At 43.1% G+C, this 19,543-nt stretch overlaps 1 protein-coding gene and 1 pseudogene across 10 annotated transcripts in view; both read left to right on the top strand.

Moving 5' to 3' along the window:
- Agrn (agrin) overlaps positions 1-1,922 on the top strand; it is a 32,919-nt gene extending 30,997 nt beyond the window's left edge. For all 9 annotated transcript variants that reach the window (XM_015985985.3, XM_042272371.2, XM_006992335.4 and 6 more), the window contains one exon: positions 227-1,922. In XM_015985985.3, coding sequence (XP_015841471.1) covers positions 227-384 — 158 coding nt within the window. In that variant the 3' untranslated portion in view covers positions 385-1,922. The remainder of the gene's footprint in view (positions 1-226) is intronic.
- A 190-nt stretch (positions 1,923-2,112) lies between these two features.
- LOC143272086 (single-stranded DNA-binding protein 2 pseudogene) lies at positions 2,113-6,174 on the top strand (annotated as a pseudogene). The gene has a single exon (XR_013049537.1). The product of XR_013049537.1 is annotated as a single-stranded DNA-binding protein 2 pseudogene (transcript).
- Positions 6,175-19,543: the final 13,369 nt, after the last annotated feature.

The raw sequence follows: 19,543 nt of genomic DNA, 5'->3' as shown, positions 1-19,543 counted from the left end.
AACCACCTGAGGGATAGACTGTCCTAGAGCCGACACTCAGATCAACTCCATCTGGATAACAGATGGACTAGCCAGGGCAGGGCAGCACCCTCTTCTTCGTTAACCCTTCAGATCTTAGGCCACAGAGATCTGTGTTCATGTGTAGTTGTAGTATCCCACTGGTATTCAGGTGCTGGTGCGCCTCATGTTGGCATTACTGCCTGCTGATCTACTGTCTGTCCTGTAGGAGGCCTGCAGAAGCTGCCAGTGGGGCAGGCTCTACCCAAGGCCTATGGCACAGGTTTTGTGGGCTGTCTGCGGGATGTGGTAGTGGGCCATCGCCGGCTGCACCTGCTGGAGGACGCTGTCACCAAACCAGAGCTAAGGCCCTGCCCCACTCCCTGAGCTACTACCACCAGAGCTCCCACCCTCCCTACTGTAATTATTTTTTATTTTTGTAAACTTGTTGCTTTTTTATATGATTTTCTTGCCTGCACGTTGGCCAGAAGGACTGTTGGCCTGGCCTCCTTTCCGTCCAGGCAGCTGTGCTGCAGAAACAAAGTGGTGCTGAAGGACTCATAAGTAGATCGTGGCAACCTAGAACCCTTGACTTTGAAGGCAGCCTTAGGACACACTCCTCTGCCTAAGGTACCATGCCTCAGTCCTTTGCACTGTACGTCCCTACCTGCCCATTTGTATTGGTCTTTTGGGTCTCCTGGCCCATTGGCAAGCCCTATTCCCATGTTATTAATGCTTTATTGGATGAGAACTGTGTCCCTGAGCAGGAGGGAGCTGTTGGAGCTAAAGAGGCTCTTCGTTAGAGCAAGTACCATTGGGTCCTTTGTAGGTTTCTACTTAAGCTGCTCTCCTGCATATGCTGAGGACCAGCCTCATCCCAGGCTATCCTGGACCCCTAGTGCTCCCTGTACCAATACTGTGATTTAGAAAAGTTATTAATATCGGGGCATCATTTTACTTCCCCAAATGTGTCTGCCTATCCCAGGGTGCTGGAAACAAGCCAGGCTTCATCTAAGTTGTCTTGACTGGCCCTCAGCTGGCCCTACCCACCTACCCAGCCACTGTGGACACAGCCATCCTTTCTCTAAACACCAGGCCACTTAGGAGTCACTAAGAGGGAGTGGGTAACTATGGGATGTGGTTGACCTCCATTGCCTACCTGCCTGAGCAGTCAGCTGCATCTGTCTCTCAAAAGATATCTAAGCCAGACTTCTAACCATATTCTTTAAGCATTGATTTTACTTGATTTCTGATCTGGAAGTGTTGTCATTCCTGTTTTAACTCACAGCAACCATTAATTGGTCTGATGTGAGGGCAACCCTCAGTTGGTCCATTGTAAGGGTAGTTATCCTTGTCTGAATGACAGTTATCTGCCCAATGTCCAGCCAAGGGCAAGTACAGGGGTAGCAGAGGTGGCTATAGAGCCAAAAATGCCTTAAACTACAGCAACCATCTGTTTCTCCACTCCCTGTCCTTAATGTCCGGCACAGTCATTTTGGGAGAAAGACCAGACAGATCTGGGTTGGGGGCAGCCTGACATTTTTCTTGCTGTGGTGGTCCAAGGCTGGAGGGAGCTGCATGGTATCTTGTTACTAACTCCAGTATGTGTCTATGTCAAATACCATAAAATAAAGTGTGAAAACTTTAAAACAGGGACTGTGTTCATACTTAACAGCCTGATGGCTTCTTGCTTAGATTCATGAGGCACAGACTTCAAACTCTCCTGTCTCTGGATGGAGAAAGTAGAACCTGAACTGGGAATCCACAGCTCATTTTGGCTGAGGTGCCTTATATGGTTAATGGGGATATAGCCAGACATAGTGCCTTTAATTCCATAGACGGGAAGAGCTCTGTGAGTTCAAGGTAAGGCTGGGTCTACATAGTGAGTTCCAGTACAGCCAGAACTACATAATGAGACCTTATTTTTTTTTTTTTTTTTTTTTTTTTTTTTTTTTTTTTTTTGGTTTTTTCGAGACAGGGTTTCTCTGTGTAGCTTTGCGCCTTTCCTGGAGCTCACTTGGTAGCCCAGGCTGGCCTCGAACTCACAGAGATCCGCCTGGCTCTGCCTCCCAAGTGCTGGGATTAAAGGCGTGCGCCACCACGCCCGGCGAGACCTTATTAAAAAAAAAAAAAAAAAAATAGGGGGTAGGTGGAAAGATGGATCAATGGTTAAGAGCACTTGCTGTTCTTCCAGAGGACTGGAGTCTGGTAACAGCACCCATGTCAGAGGGCTCATAGCTGCCTGTAACTACAGCACCAAAGGACATCTATTAGCAGCACCTACACACACACTATAAAACATTCAAACTTTTAAAAGTCCCACAGTCTTTAAAAGTTCCATCTCTAAATTTCCCAAATCCCTGTAAAACTAAAACTTTTTTAAAAAAAATCTTTCTTTAATCCTAGCACTCAGGAGGCCAGCCTGGTCTACGGATGAGTTCCAGGACAGCCAAGGCTACACAGAGAAACACTGTCTCAACACCCCACCCCCACCCCACCCAAAAAAAGAAAATCTTTAAAAGCTCCAAGTCTAGCAAGGTGGAGGTAGCACATGCACTTGGGGCAGGGGGCAGAGGGAGGTGGATCTCTGTGAGTTTGAGACCCACCTGGTCTACAAAGTGAGTTCCAGGACAGCCAAGGCTACACAAAGAAACCCTGTCTCGAAAGCAAAAACAAAACAAAACAAACAAACAAAAAAAAAAACCCCAACACCTCATTCTCTCAACTGTGGGTCTGTGGGTGTCAGTAGTGTAAAGAGTTAAGTGCTTGACATCTGGGTCCCACTCATGATTCTCTGGGCTCCAAGGGACCTGAGCAGCTGCTCCACCTCTCAGGCCTGCTATCTGCAGCACATCAGCTCCACTTCATGCCTGCTACTGTCCTTGGTGGACATCCCAGAGTACTGGCATCTCCAAAATGTCAGGGTTTTCTGCTGCAACTGGGCTGTACTTTGACCAATAGCCTCTCATACCCTCTCTTCAGGGACTCCAGCCCTGACACACAATGCCAAGCCTCTACTGATCTCCATGGTCCCTTCATGCCTTCAAAACCAATACCACCTTGAAGACTCTTATACATTACCAGCATAAGATACAGCTTTGGCTGCCTCTGGACCACAGTCTCTGTATGCTGACTCTGAGGATACACTTCCCAGAAAATTCAGCCTCAGTGATGATGTCTTGTTAATCATAGTTGGTTCTTCAGTCCCAGCTGACCAGCATCCATTGTCCCAGCAAAGCAAAGATTTTTACTCCAGTGGTGTTGGTCTCTTATTAATCGCAGCTGATTCTTCAGTCCCACCTGACTAGAACCACAAATTCTTAATTCAAAATATCACTTGACAGATCTCCATGACTACTGTCAGCATTTTCTAAGTTCCCACAACAGCTCATTGAGTTCTAAACACTTAATGGCCTTTCTGGAAGTCACAATCTTCCCCAAAACATGATCAGGTCTATCACAGCAATAAACCACAATTCTGATACCAATTTCTGCCTTAGAGTTTCTATTGCTATGATTAAACACCATTATTGCGGCCAGCATACCCATGAGCATCAAAGGGACCTGGAGAGGTAATGGTAGACAGACATAGGACTCTGGGTTAACATCAAGAATGAACAAGGGTAGGCTGTGATGGTTTGACAGGTGAGTGACAGTGGGAGCTGCTTTTTGCCCAAGCGTGTACAGCCAAGACAAAGATGACACTGGTGCCATCCCATCCAACAGCCAGGCCTGGGAGAAGTTAGCACTTATACTGATATTTATATGTGTGTGTGAATATCTGCTCCATGTAGCAGCTCAGAGATAAGATGGGGGGGGGGGCGGACATCACATTGAGGGAACCAACAGGAATATTATTACATTCTTGGTGGTTTGTAAGTTGGGATCTCTATTTATGCAGCTCCAGAGACTGCTGTGAGGACTCAAGCAAAGCAAAAGTCTTGTGTGATTATAGTGCTAGAACAGTTCCCCATGCTAAGAAACTTGTCTCCAGGAGATGTCATACTAGTAGGTCATCTTGGTATCCTGGAGGTCCAAGGCCCCCTTTGAGTGTACTTAATCAGGTACTTGGAGGTATCCCAGGAAGTCAGCCATTACTCCCCAGCAGAATGGATCCACATGACAAGGACATCCAAACATAGGTGGGCCAATGCAGAGAATGACTCCTCTAAGAAGAATGATGCCTTTAGGACTACAGAACAATGGAGATGTGATGAGACCAACTGAATACTTTAAGGTGGCCCTGGAATGCATGGAATGAACATGGGTCCAGATGGTGGTAGACCTTGGCCAAACCCAACAAATGCCAATTTAATACCATATTCCTCAGTGTCTCTTGGGAATTAAGTAGGTCTTCCAGAATGTAGAGGGCCACCAGGAACACCCATCATACCTAGCACAGAAAAACCAACCAATTCTAGAGATAATGTGTATACTTTAATGAATGCAGTACCTTCTGGGGCTAACAGACTAATTTTCCAATAGGCCCTGAGTGAGATGATCCCATGGATTAGAAGGATAGAGACCTATCACATGAATGGCTCTTTAGGCTCAGGAAATATGGAGAATATTTCCAAGAATTCTCCCAATAATATGAGCCTGAGTAACCAGCTGACCAATCCAAGGCATGACAGTAAAATGGGAACAGGAAATTTCTTAAATCATTTTCAGAGTAAGAGTTACTCCTCCAGTATAGCATGAGTGTGTGATACATTACCAAATCTCGAGAAAACTACTGAGTCAATCCTTCACAGAACTACTACAGAAGAAAACTACTCATCAGTGTATAGTTAAAAAGGGAATCTCAGTCACACCAAACCAACCTTTTTAGTTCCTGCTCTCTCTCCTATTTTGTGAAGAAAGCAGATCCAAATGTGATTCAAATAACTGAACAGAGTGATGGTGTGTGACATTTTGTTTGTGTTCTGACAAATAAAGCTTGCCTGGAGATCAGAGGGTGAAGCTAGCCACTACTTAACCATAGAGGCCAGGCAGTGGTGGCTCACACCTTAAATCCCAGCACTTGGGAGGCTCGCCTTTAATTAGGAGGTGGAGTCAGGATCTTGGACCCATTTGGTCTAAGGATTCATAGAGGTAAGTCTCTAGTGGCTGCTGCTCTGCTTCTCTTATTTTTCAGGTTATTACCCCAATATCTGACTCTTGGTTTTAATTGATAAGACTAATTAGGATCACACTTCAGAGTGGCACATTAGAATTGTCCTAAATCAAACTGCAAATAATTTTCTGTGTATGTACATGAGTGGGAAAGAATGTATCATATATGTAGACCATGCACATATTCATATGCATGCATCAACCCACAGGGCATTGTAAGATGCTACATGACATTTTTGTTTGTTTTTTCAAGACAGGATCTCACTATGTAGCCTTGACTGTCCTGGAATTCACTGTAGACCAAGCTAGCCTGTCTCTGCCTCCCAATTTCTGGGATTAAAGGCATCCACCACTATGCTTGGTGCCTGGCTACATAACATTTTAAGTAGAAGTAAATTGGACATTTTACTCCATCCTTTTTTTTTTAATTTTTAATAACATTTTATTTTATTTTAAAATACTATTCAGTTTTACATAGCAGCCACAGATTCCCTTGTTCTCCCCCTTCCTGCCCCTCCATACTCCATCCTTTTATTTCACATTTCCATTTTGATTATTAAAGGTTACTCCTGCAACTTGCTGAACTATTTTGTGCTGTGTATATCACTGCTTTATATGTTTTTTGTTTTTGTTTTTGTTTTTGTTTTGTTTTTCAAGACAGAGTTTCTCTATATAGCTCTGGCTGTCCTGGAACTTACTCTTTAGACCAGGATGGCCTCAAACTCAGAGATCCACCTACCTCTGCCTCCCGAGTGCTGGGATTAGAGGCATGTACCATTATCCATGGAGTGGTCCACTTCAGTGTTTCACTGTGCCCCTGCTTACATTATTAATGCATTGCGTAATGTGACCAAAAAAAAATACATGAAATATGGTATAGGGTGCTAGAGTAATGAAAAGTTTGGTAAATGGGGTGAGAATAAGAAATGATATGAAGAGCCAGATGGTGATAGCACACACCTTTTAATACCAGAACTTGGGAGACAGAGGCAGGCAGATCTCTATGAGTTCAAGGCCAGCCTGATCTACAGAGTTCCAGGACAGCCAGGGTTACACAGAGAAACTCTGTCATGGGGGGGAGGGGTGGACAGGGCAGGGCGGAGGGAGTGATATGAAGTTTACATGTGGTTGGAATTCAGGAAGGTGTCCCTCTTTTGTTGTATTCTGGCTTCAGTTCACAGTATGGCTTTACCAGTCCTGTTAAGATCCAGAAAAAGCCTTTAAGAGAAAGCACAGGTGTCTAGGCTCCAATTTATGAAGGGGATGGGACCTAGACATTGGCTAGGTATTTGAATGAGTTTAAATAAAACCATCAGGTTGGATAAAACTTCTTGTTTCTTGCTCTTCTTCTTCTTCTTCTTCTTCTTCTTCTTCTTCTTCTTCTTCTTCTTCTTCTTCTTCTTCCTTCTTCATCTTCATCTTCATCTTCTTCCTGCTCTTCCTCCTCCCCTCCTCCTCCACAACTCCTCCTCCTGCTTCTTTTGTAAAGGGTTAGTAAAATACAATCTTTAAGCCAGTAACAACAGCATGGTAGTTTTGAGTTTGCTTTTTCATTGAAATCTGTTTGTGAGTTTACGTATCTCAGTAGGAAGCCTGTAGATGGAAGTTTCTGTCCCTCCAGCAACTCCCAAATACCCGGCAGCCACTTCTCAAATAATTGATGCAGGGGCTTATATTAATTGTAAATGTTTGGCTGGTAACTCAGGCTTATTACTAACTAGCTCTTACACTTAAATTAACCCATAATTGTTGCTAGAGTTTTCCTGCCTTGCCCACAGTCACCCACCAGTCCCACAGCACTCAGACCCAACCAAGTAAACACAGAGACTTATATTGCTTACAAACTGTATGGCCATGGTAGGCTTCTTGCTAACTGTTCTTATAACTTAAATTAATCCATTACATAAATCTATACCTTGCCACGTGGCTCGTGGCTTACCTGCATCTTCACATGTTGCTTGTCATGGCAGCGGCTGGCAGTGACTCCTTCCACCTTCCTGTTCTTTCTTTTCTCCTCTCTGTTAGTCCCGCCTATACTTCCTGCTTAGCCACTGGCCAATCAGTGTTTTATTTATTGACCAATCAGAGTAACTTGACATACAGACCATCCCACAGCACATAATTCTTATCTATGTTTAACCACATGGCTTGGTACCTTTTCTCAGTACAGCATTCTCATCTTGCTTCCTTTGCATCTGCCTGGCAACTCCTGACTCCACCCTTCTTCCCAGCATTCTTAGTTTTTTCACCCCGCCTTCACTTCCTGCCTGGCTACTGGTCAATCAGTATTTTATTAAACAAATTTGAGTGACAAATCTTTACAGTGTACAAGAGGATTCTAGAGCATCCCCCCCTTTTGTCTAATTAAAAAGGAAGGTTTTAACTTTAATATAGCAAGATTATATACAACAAAAACAGTTATTAAGTAATGATTATAGTTACAATATCTAGTCCATTTGTATTTGACAAAATTAGAAAAATTTTATTATCTATCTTATCTTGGTGAGTCTAAAGTTTCACATCTAATTTACCTTTTTATCATAACTAAGAAAACCTATAATTATAACTATCAAGTCTTCAACTCCATCATAGACCCCAGAAGGGTAAAATATTACCTAACAACAGGGACATCTCTCTGCCTGGACAGTTACCCAAAGTTCCTCTGCAGTATTGGGGCAATCCAACTCTGGCCTCTGTGAAGCAGGGAATTTTGAAGGACTTTCCTATCTTGTTTTGGCAAGGTTCAGCAGTCCTTTCTTTTGTGTCCTGCTTGTCCATTTTGGACAGCATACTGTCAGCAGTGAAGGCAAGGGCACTTTCTTGCCCAGTGGCTAACTTTTGCCACAAAGAAAGTAAACTCCATATGGAGTTTCTTCAATGCCCATCATCCTCTTTGAAGTAATTGGTGCTGCCAGGAGCAGATATGGCTCACTGTCAAGAAAAGTCTTGCTCATATAATCCCTCCTCTCTCTCGCCTATTGGAAAATGGAAATATTTATTAAAAGGGAAAAAAAAGAAAAGTCTAAGTTCTTAAAACATTTTAAATATCATATTCTGTAGGTCTTTGAAGCATTTGAAGATTACCTATCTGTCTGAAATATATCTCTGTATGACCTTGAAAACCTAACTAACATGACTACAAGTTCGATTTTAATAGATGACTAACTACTAACTTGCATTTCTTTATTATCTTAAATAGTTTGTGATAATAACTTTCAAGGATTAGAAATTTGCATTACATTGTTAAATGAGTTGTACAGGTACAATACCTTGAACAAGAGTAGAAATGTATGTATAGTATGTTCTAACAAAAATAATCTCAAATTTGTCAATATACAAAGATTCATATCAATGTAAAATATTTAAAACAAGTAATCGGTTTGTAAAAGTAGAGTTAATAATCTACCCTTTTATCCTAAAATATCTATATCCCCCTTTTTTCTTTTCAGAGTAGATTTAATAATCTACCCTTTATCCTATAATATCTATATCCTCCTTTTTTCTTTTCAGAGTAGATTTAATAATCTACCCTTTATCCTATAATATCTATATTCCCCTTTTTTTCTTTTCAGAGTAGATTCAATAATCTACCTTTTTATCCTATCATTTCTATATCCCTTTTTTCCTTCAAAACAAGAAACCTCAATCTGATCTCCTCTGTTGAGCCTTTTGTTTTTTTAACCATTACCAATAACAACTTGTAACCAATCACCCTAAACAATGACACATATCCATAACCCACTGAAAGACCAAAAACCACCCACCCCACCTCTTGGGAATATGAGCATCATGTTCTTAAATTTACTTCCTGCTGTCTGGGGATGATGGCATCTTTAGGAGATATGAAAAGAAAAAATTGGGTTAACTGTCAAGTCCTGGGAGAGGTAACTCCATCATTTATTGTCCATTCTCTGCATAATGGATAAGTGCAGGGCTTGTCTCAAGTCCTGGCTAGAGTAGTCTGTGAGGGTGTATCATCTCAGCTAGCCACCTCAAAATGGTCCTGAGCAGTTTGTAGTTCAAAGCTGATCGTTTGGTGGTGTTTTTCAGCTGAGTGGTGTTATCATAGTCCTGGTGTAGTTGTTGTAGGGCCCTATCATCCTTTTGGAGACTTCAGTGGTCACTGTTAGGCATGGTCATGGTTCACTGCAGAAAATTTAGACATTTTAAATGTCATATGCAGCGATCTTGAAGAGGTTAAAGGATCGATATTTGTTATGTACATCCAGAGTACAAAAACTTAATTCCTAGTTACCTGATAGAGACTCAAACCTGAAATCATGTACAGGAAGCTAGATAAAGCCTTTTTCTAGAATTAGTGAGTACTCTATATGACCATTAATATGTCAAAAAGTTTAACACACACACACACACACACACACACATATATATCTTATAAATTTTGAGATAATATTCTGAAGATGAATTGCTAAATGGTCTTATTAATAAAAAACAAAACCTGGAGCCAGATTTTGGGCTTAAAACCTGAGAGATCAGAAGAATAGGAAAAGCCACAGCCAACCTCATCTTCCCAACCTCCCTCAATCAGATAATGACCCTGAATTCACTTCTCAAGCCTCTCAAACTCTAGATAAAGCCCTTAATATCCCATGGAGTTTCCATATCCCCTACCATCCCCAGTCTTCAGGCAAAGTTGAAGGAACTAATTGTTCCCTCAAAAACATTCTTACCAAACTCTCCCAAGAGCTTCATACTGATTGGATAAAACTCCTACCATTGGCTCTCCTGCGATTAAGGGTCCTTCCAAAAAAAACCCTCCTCATCTCCCCTTTTGAGCTCATGTATGGATGGCCGATTATGCCTCCTAGTCTCACGTCTCAACCATCACCTCTCCCTGATCATCTCCTTATCCCTTTGTTACACTATCTCTGCACCTTTCTTTGGAAATTCTCCCAGCATCATTTGCCTCAGCCTTTCCCAGGTCCTCTTCCCTCTCCAATTAACATTGGGGACTTGGTTCTCCTCTCTCCTCTAGGACACAATTCCCGTGCTCTTGTTCCAAAATGGACAGGCCCCTTCAGGGTAATCCTTACTACCCCAACTGCTGCTAAGCTTAAGGGTATCCCTCACTGGATTCACCTTTCCCATCTGAAGCTGTTTATACCACCAACTCAAGATGATCTTTTGATCCCAACAGGACCTAGCCCTCTTAAGTTTCAGAGGATACCAAATTCAAACAGCCTGCCTCCAATCTTAGAAGAATGAGACCACACTCATCTGTTAAGATTCAAGACCAACCCTATCAGGTCATGCCCTACCTCTTCTTATTCTATTTCTTTCTACTCACCCAGTGCTTGGATTAAAGGCTTGTGTCACCATGCCTGGCTCTGTTCCCCAATGTGGCCTTGAACTCACAGAGATCCAGATAAATCTCTGCCTCTAGAATGCTAAGATTAAAGGCATGTGCTATCATTGCCTGACTTCTATGTTTAATATAGTGGCTGGCTTTTTCCTCTGATCCTCAGATAAGCTTTATTGGGGTGCACAATATATTGGGGGACACAATATATCACCACAATATTCATACCTTATGCAAAAGTTTTAAAGAGTCAAAATAAAACAGAAGGATTATGAAATTAGTGGTAATAAATAGTCCCTACACTTTTGTTTTTCTTCTGTCCCATATCAAAGCCTATTAATGCTAGGAAAAGGCAAGACCTGAGTTTTACATTTGAAACATTTAGAGGCCTTATCAGAATTTGTATTTTTATTACTGAAAGAAATAAAGTGGTAGCAATCTATTTATTATTCTGTCTTTTTTAGTTTATTGTAGAAAATTAATGAAGTCCATAAAGGTCTCTGTAGGTTTATTGTCTGTTAGTGAAAAAAGCTCCTAACTGTATCTTAAAATCAGGGGCTTTTATTTTTTTTTATTTATTTATTTACTTACTTACTTAAAGCCTTGTGGCAGTTAATGAGACTGTTGGTAGGCTCCATTGTTTGTTTGTTGTTTATTAACCAATTGAGGGCTGGCAGCTTATTGAGCCTCAAGTTTTGAGACTTTTTTATTTAAGAGACTTGGGTTATTAAACTTTTAAAGCTCTTAAATGTATATCATCAGCAAGCAACACGTTCATCCTTTGTATCCAAAGGTACTCCCAGAATGTTCTTAAAGTAAAAGCAAACTTTCCCCACCCCTTCCACTATAGAAGGAATGGCCAGGCAGCTTTCTGGGAGCAGCTGGTAGTGGGAGCTTATTTGCTGCTGCTGCTGCTGCTACTGCAGCAGGTGGCGGGGCGCTGAATTGTCTGCCGTAGAGCAAGGAGGCCCCACGTGAATTGTGCATACAAAGAGATGAAAATTTACAAGCTTTTTGTTTGTTTGTTAGTTTGTTTTGTTTTGTTTTTCAAGACAAGGTTTCTCTGTGTGTAGCAATGGCTGTCCTGGATCTCACTCTGTAGATCAGGCTGGCCGCCACCTGGCAAAAATTTACAAGCTTGTTGTAAGGGAGATAGTTTGTAGTCTCTGGGCACTCCTGTGAAGTCTGATTTAACCTTTCCTTAGAATGACCTTATTTCAGCTGTTCTCTGGACTTCAGAAATATTTCAGCCAGGTGGTGGTGGCAGCGGCACACGCCTTAAATCTCAGCACTCGAGAGGCAGAGCCAGGTGGATCTCTGTGAGTTCAAGGCCAGCTTGGTGTAGGGAGCGAGACCCAGAATAGGCATCAAAACTTCACGGAGAAACCCTGTCTTGAAAAACAAAACAAAACAAAACAAAAAAATCTTTTTTTTTTTATCTTGGTCACTTTTTTCTGAACTAAAGACTTCATGCTGGGCTGCTGAGGGAGGACAAGGAATTTTAATTTTCCCAGCAGTTTGTTGGTCCCTGGAGAGCATCTTAGATTTATCTCACAGGGCCTCCAAACCATCAGCATTCCAAATTATAAACAATTTTACAGGAATCATTCATCTTGCTCATGTTTTCATTTTATAGTAAACCATGGATTATGCTCAACAGTAGTGTCTATGTATTGATCTAAATCATCTTTATTCATTTTAACTCCTCTTATCTTCAACATATGATTAAGAAGCTGGTGTGATGGTGCACAACTTTAGTTCCAGCATTTGGGAGGCAGAGGCAGCAGGATTTCCACAAGTTCAGCCTGGTCTAAATAGGGAGCTCCAGTACAGCAGGGAGACACCCTATCTCATACAAAAACAAAAATATGATTAAGTAAAAAGATATTTCCAAACACTTTCTGAATTCCCCTTGTTCTCAAGTACTTACTCGTTTTAAGTTCATGTGTAAGTGTCCTGGTAGTATATGGAGACCTTTTTTCTTGGTCATCCAGTTCCTAGTGAAGAAAGGTAAGGTCAACTTGGGTCAATGTGGAAAACAAGGACTGGCCCCTTTAAGAAGGACTGCTCCTTGCTCTTAGGGTTATCCACAACCCCCATATTGCAACACCGGTGCAACAGAGAAGCAGTTGAAGTGAGATGGGGGAACTTTGTGCATATGCCCAGGATGACACTGAGCCCTTGGGTTAGTAGAAGCTAGTGGTCTGTTAAATTAATAGATTCTTTTTTTTTTTTTTTTTTTTTTTTGGTTTTTCGAGACAGGGTTTCTCTGTGTAGCTTTGCGCCTTTCCTGGAACTCGCTTTGGAGACCAGGCTGGCCTCGAACTCACAGAGATCCGCCTGCCTCTGCCTCCCGAGTGCTGGGATTAAAGGCGTGAGCCACCACCGCCCGGCCAAATTAATAGATTCTAAAGTTGTTTGTTTGTTTCTTGAGACAGGGTTTCTTTGTGTAGCCCTGACTGACCTGGACCTAGCTCTGTAGACCAGGCTGGCCTTGAACTCACAGAGATCTGCCTACCTCTGCCTCCCAATTGCTAGGATTAAAGGCGTGCACCACCACTGCCCAGCTCTAAAAGTTTTTATCTATTAGTCACATGATGTTAGTTCCCAAGCAGAAATGGGCAAGAAATTGTATCATGAACCTTAAAAGGTCTTATTAATAAAAAAAAACTCGGAGCCAGATATTGGGGTGAAGGCTGAAAGATCAGAGAAGTAGAACAAACTACAGCCAACCTCACCTCACCAACTCCTCAGCTAATCCTGTTTCCACGAATCTTCAGACTGAATCCCTCTGAGACCTTACCCCTAAGGGTCTCAGTTGAACTGCTACTTAGTTCCTATCTCCTCGTGACTTATATACCCTTCTCCACCCAGCTGTCACTTTCTGGGATTAAAGGCGTGTGTGCTTTCCAAGCAAAGGCATGAGATCTCAAGTGCTGGGATTAAAGGCATGTGACACCACTGCCTGACTCTGTTCCCAGTGTGGCCTTGAACTCACAGAGATCCATCTGGATCTCCCAAGTGATAGAATTAAGTGTGTGTGCCCCCACTGTCTGGCCTCTATGCCTAATCTAGTGGCTGGCTCTGTCCTCTGATCCCCATGTAAGTTTATTAGGATACACAATATATCACCACATTTCCCCTTTTTTGTCTAAAATAAAAAAGGTTATAACTAATATAAGAAAAACTATATACAATAAGTATATACAATATATACAATCAAGAGATACATTAACAATGCCTAGTCCATTAACATTTGACAGATTCAGACAAAAAAACCTCCATTATTTATCCTATTTTGATGAGTCCAAAATGTACCTAATTCACTTTCTATCCTAACTTGTATTACCAACTGAAAACTATCTTTTGATGTTTTTCAAACTTATACACTTTACACCTCTTTAGTGAGTTTCTGTTGTAGATGTAACTGTCTTATTAAAATAGAAACACAGAGCCAAATGCAGAGTTGAGAGCCCAAGAGGTCAGAGCAACAGCTAAGAGTTAAAAACCCTTTCTTACCCTTCACTGCTACTGCTGTCCTTCCCCCCAGCAAGAGAGCTACTTCCTGTGTATCTGTCTTTTTATTGACTTTCTGTTCTGCTTTCTCATTGGTTGTAAACCCAACCACATGACCTCCTCGTCATTGCTTGTCTATACAGACCTCCAGGTCTTCTATGGTTGGTATTGAGATTAAAGCCATGTGTCTCCATGCTGGCTGTATCCTTGAACACACAGAGATCTGCCTGTCATGTGATCTGGATTAAAGGTGTGCACTAACATCACTGCTCGGCTTCTGCTATGGCTTGCTATTAGCTCTGACCCCCAGGCAACTTTATTAATAAATACAAATAAAATCACATTTCAGTTCAAATAAAATATCACCATATCCTGTTCTGAATTTGTTAACAAGGAAAACTATATCTAATCTTCAACTCCCTCAGAGACCCGAGAAGGAAATAATATTAACTGAGTAAGGAGGAAGTGCAAACAAGCAACTTCCAAAAAATGTGAGAAATGACAGAAATAGCCTGGACATTCACCCAAGGTTCCTCTGCAAAGTTGTGTCATTCATCTTTGGCCTACAGGCCTAGAATATCTGAGAGACTCATCTGTGAAGCAGGATTTTCTAAAGAGCTGTCCTACCTTATCTTGGCAAGGTTCAGCAGTCCTTTCTTTGTGTTCTGCCTGTCCATTTTGGACAGCATACTGTCAACAGTCAAGGCAAGGGCACTTTCTTGCCCAGTGGCTAACTTTTGCCACAATGAAAGTAAACTCCATATGGAATTTCTTCAATGCCCATTACCTTCTCTGAAGTAGATTGGTGCTGCCAGGAGCAGACATGCCTCATAGTCATAAAAAAAAAATCTGTTATTAAAACATCTTAAGTGCCACATTCTGTAGATCTCTGCAGTGTTTGAAGATGACCTGTCTATCTAAAATATATATCTGCTCTACCTTGAAAACATACTTAACATGACCACAATGACTAACTACTAACTTACATTTCTTTTATCCTAAATAGCTGGTAATAACTTTCAAGGATTAGTAAATTGCATTACACTGTTAAATGAACTATATAGGTACAATATCTTGAACAAGATTAGAAATATATGCACAGTATTTTTTAACAAAAATCAATCTCAAATTTGTATCAATATACATAATTTGTATACAATATACAAAAATCCAATCCAATGTAAAATATTTAAAATTAGTAGTTGCCTTTTCAATAATCTACCTTTTTATCTTATCAAGGAATGGCTGTTCCAGAGAACTAGAAGCAGCCCAAGACAAAGTAATTAGTCTCCGGACCTGTAACATTCCAGTTTCTTCACAGTACTGCAGTTTTAATTCATCAATCAGTCTCTGTGGATACAGCTTCTTTCTAGAAGTTCTCATTCACAGCTACTACTTGTCCTGGCCATTGCAGCAGTGAGCAGTACAGGGACCCGGAAAGGAGAGTAATGGTAGACAGAGACACAGGACTCAGAGTTCACCTCAGGAATTGACAATTTTAATTTTTCCCATCCGTATGCAGGATGTTGTCCAGGCTCTTCCTAGCTTTCACAGTCTCTCTCTGCTAGCCTCGTAAGGCCATGAGGTATGAGGGAGCTGCATCAGCCTAAGGACCCTAGTGGGAAGGCTCCATGGGGCTTCTGAGAAAAACTGGAGATAGTCTTTCATCAGTGCCCACCTTGGACTCTTATCCTCTGGGGTTGTGACAGGGGACCAAGGATGTTGGATAAGAAGAGATGTGTTGTGGGAATTCATTCCACCAATAGCTTTGGGGTACAAGCATTGGGGTGTGGCTTCTGGTCTGCAAATGTGACCACTTAAGAGAAGAGAGAGGGGTCATGCTGTCTCTTGGGGTGAGGAGATTGGGCATTGGAAAGCAGATTGCAGTTGGTCCCCTGCTGTGGATATCGTTCTGTATAAAGAAAACACTGATTGGCCAGTGGCCAGGCAGGAAGTATAGGCGGGACAAACAGAGAAGAGAATTCTGGGAAGCAGAAGGCTAGGAAGGGAGACACTGCCAGCCACCGCCATGACAAGCAGCATGTGAAGATGCTGGTAAGCCACGAGCCACGTGGCAAGGTATAGATTTATAGAAATGGATTAATATAAGATATAAGAACAGTTAGCAAGAAGCCTGCCATGGCCATACAGTCTGTAAGTAATATAAGTCTCTGTGTGTTTACTTGGTTGGGTCTGAGCAGCTGCAGGACTGGCAGGTTGGAGAGATTTGTCCTGACTGTGGGCCAGGCAGGACCAGAAAAACTCTAGCTACAGTCCCCATCAGCCTTGAAAACAGAAGCTGGATCAGCAGTGGATCTGCAGCACATCTTGCTTTGTATTAGTAAGTATGTTTCCCCATCACACCCCTTAATAAATTGATATATATCTATGGGCTCTAGCCTCAGAAATGAGACATCAGTGCAGCCATGCTGAAGATTCCATCTGTTCAGACAGACACTATGGCAGCAAGAATGCCAACTCCTTTACTCCTTGCTTCTAGGGATAAAAGAGGGCCCTGAGAAATGGGTGACTATGTATGTGTGTAGCTCATAGAACATATGGGCAAGCTGATGTAAAGCACTGTCTCCTAGAACAAGTGCTTCCAATAATGGCCAGAACTGTAACTTGCAGTTGAAGGGGGATGTGCAACATGGCTGAGTACCAGATCCAGAGCTCAGAAGGAACTGAGGTATAGTGATGACCAAGTAAGCCTGGTGGGTAACAGTTATAGGTCAGTGTGGTTAGAGTCCTCAAGTCTATGCTGAGCATGGGGAAGCCCTAAGCTAAGAGTCCCCAATCCAACTCTACTGGATTTGGTGGCTTCCATGTCTCTTAACATATTTTGCACACTGTAAGCCTAGGCTCTTCTCAGTTCAAAAAGCCATGTGTTCTGGTTTCTTTCTTTCTCTCTCTCTGTCTGTCTCTCTCTCTCTGTGTCTCTCTCTGTCTCTCTGTCTCTGTCTCTCTCTGTCTGTCTGTCTGTCTCTCTCTTTCTCTTTCTGTCAATTGACACAAGCTGAAAGGACCAAGCAGATGCCAAAACAGGCTGCTCAGTCTTCTCTCAGAGATCAGACCTCAATTTCAGTTTCCTGAGACTTGAGCAAGCAGTTTCTGAGAGGGCATGAACAAAAGACATAGTCCTTGCAGTAGCTCCCTTTCTGCATGTACTCTGACTGCTCAAGGTTCAGCCAATTGTTTACTGTCTGGGACCCCTCACCAACTTAGAGCTACATGCATGGGTCAATGTGAAAGCTTGGGCCACTGAGTCAGCTCCCACAGTCAGTACATGCTAGGCCAGCCAGCCTCCATGGCAGCTCAAGGCAAAGCCTGGGACTTGTTCAGGCATGCCCAAAAATGGATAACCCCAACTAACCCTAGCCAATTAAAAGTTACTAACATGTTTGCCATTCACATAAACCAATCCTGAGTCTGTTCCTATGCAGTTCGTAGACCCCAAGCCCCCCTTGCTTTAAAAACCCTGCCCCATTGCTACTTGGGGTCTCTCCTGCTCTGCTGCTGTGCCAGATGGATGGAGGGTCCTGAATTAACGAGTAACAATACAAAGACTCTTTGCTTTTGCATCGGATTCGGTCTCTTGGTGGTCTTTCAGGGACTCTGGGTACAACAAAGCTACATTCATTTGGCAAGAGAGAACCTCAATTGAATAAATGCCCCTGTAGTGTTATAGCTCTGAGGAGAAAGCTTTATTGAGAAGGAAAAACATAGGAGAGTGGCTGCCTCTGCTCCAGTGAGAAGCAGCAGAGAACTGAGCAGAAGATGGGCTTTATATAGGGTTTCTGTGGGGAGGGCAGAGCTTTCCAGGGTATCCTGGGATTGGTGGGATTTTTGTGGCCTGATCTTGGGGCAAGCTCAGGAATTGGTGGGATTCTTTTTCTTGACCCTGTTCTTGGCTTGGGGTCAAGTCAAGGTCAAGATGTTCTTTCCTTGGCCCTTTTAGCCTACAGCTCCCCACCAGATTCACCAGTAGGTAAGTCTGTGTGAGCATTTTTCTGATTGATGTGGAAGGGCCTAGGCCACTGTGAGTAGTGCTGTTCCTGGACAGGTGGTCCTGGGTGACATAAAAAAAAAACAAGCTGACAGTCTAGCGGTGGTGGTGTATGCCTGTAATCCCAGCACTCGGGAGACAGAGTCAGGTGGATCCCTGTGAGTTCAAGGCCAGCCTGGTCTACAAAGCTAGTTCCAGAACAGTCAGAGCTGTTACACAGAGAAACCCTGTGTCAAAAACAACAACAAAAAACCCAAAATGAATGAACAAGAGAGAGAGAGAGAGAGAGAGAGAGAGAGAGAGAGAGAGAGAGAGAGAGAAAGAATGGAAGGAAGGAAGGAAGGAAGGAGGGAGGGAGGGAGGGAGGAGGGAGGGAGGGAGGGAGGGAGGGAGGGAGGAAGGAAGGAAGGAAGGAAGGAAGGAAGGAAGGAAGGAAGGAAGGAAGGAAGGAAGGAAGGAAGTTGAGCAAGCCATAGGGAACAAGCCAGTAAGCAGCATTCCTGCATGGTCTGTGCTGTTCCTGCCACCAGGTTCCTGCCCTGACTTCCCTTCATAATACACCATAAGCTGCAAACTAAAATAAACCCTTTCCTCCCCAAGTTGCTTTTTGTCGTGATGTTTGATCACATAAATAGAAGCCAAAATAAGACACCATGTTCTCAACTTCAGACCTAGATCTGCCCAGCTCCAGAGCAGTTTCACTTACACTCCCACTCATGGCCTTCCTGACCCAAATTAGCTTTGGTATCTTTTTGTATTCAGTGTTACCTATTTCCTTCCCAGGCACAGATTCTCTCCTCCTGCAGCAAGGGTGGAAGCAGTGAAAAGTGTATGTCCTCAGAAGTCCCTAAGAGTGGCTTTTCCCAAATGCAACTCAATGTTACCAATCTTGCCCTCCCTTTCCTTCCCTGGGTACCTAAAACACTTGGGGTCTCGGTCCCACTCCAAGAATTTCCCTGCCTCTCCTGTTTGACTCTGATCCTGAATCATCAGTCCCTCCAAGTGATCACTTTTTGCTCATCTCTGTGTCCACCCTTGAGGGTCCCAGCAATGCGTGTTTCTCATCCGTGAACTCCACAACTGAGAAGGGGCTCCAGCTCATTGCCCTGGTACTAGGAAGCACTGGCAGTAGAGCTTCAGCGGGCTCCACTGAAGAAGTCCCGCGGGATCCTGGGGACATCCTAAGTTTCCTGAAGGAGATGAGCTTGGTTCAGAGGCAAGTCAAAGCCAGTAGTGTGTAGTGTATTTCAAGTGTGACTGGAATGGGCCACAGGGATCCATATAGGTCTAACAAGCCACCAGTGGCCCTCATAGGACTGGTATCGGACGTACCAACAGTACATAATGTTCTGGTTGACTACATACGCAGACTCGGGAACCATACAACGCAAACCCCACTAAGCAGAGGCCTCTCACCTCTTCCACTCTACGAATCCACCTCCAGACTCACCTTTGCCCGCTGGCCACTCCCGCAAAGAGCCACCCTCCTCTCTGGGTTCCGCCTCCTCCCTGACCCCACCCTGGCATCCAGTCCCTCTTTGCCTCCCTTTGGGTCCCACTGATCAGCGCCTCCCCACTTAGGCCACGCC

This window comes from Peromyscus maniculatus, chromosome 2 (genome assembly GCF_049852395.1).
Source record: "Peromyscus maniculatus bairdii isolate BWxNUB_F1_BW_parent chromosome 2, HU_Pman_BW_mat_3.1, whole genome shotgun sequence".
NCBI lineage: Eukaryota > Metazoa > Chordata > Mammalia > Rodentia > Cricetidae > Peromyscus > Peromyscus maniculatus.
Note: the sequence above shows the minus strand (reverse complement) of the source record. Positions and strands in the feature narration are given on the sequence as shown.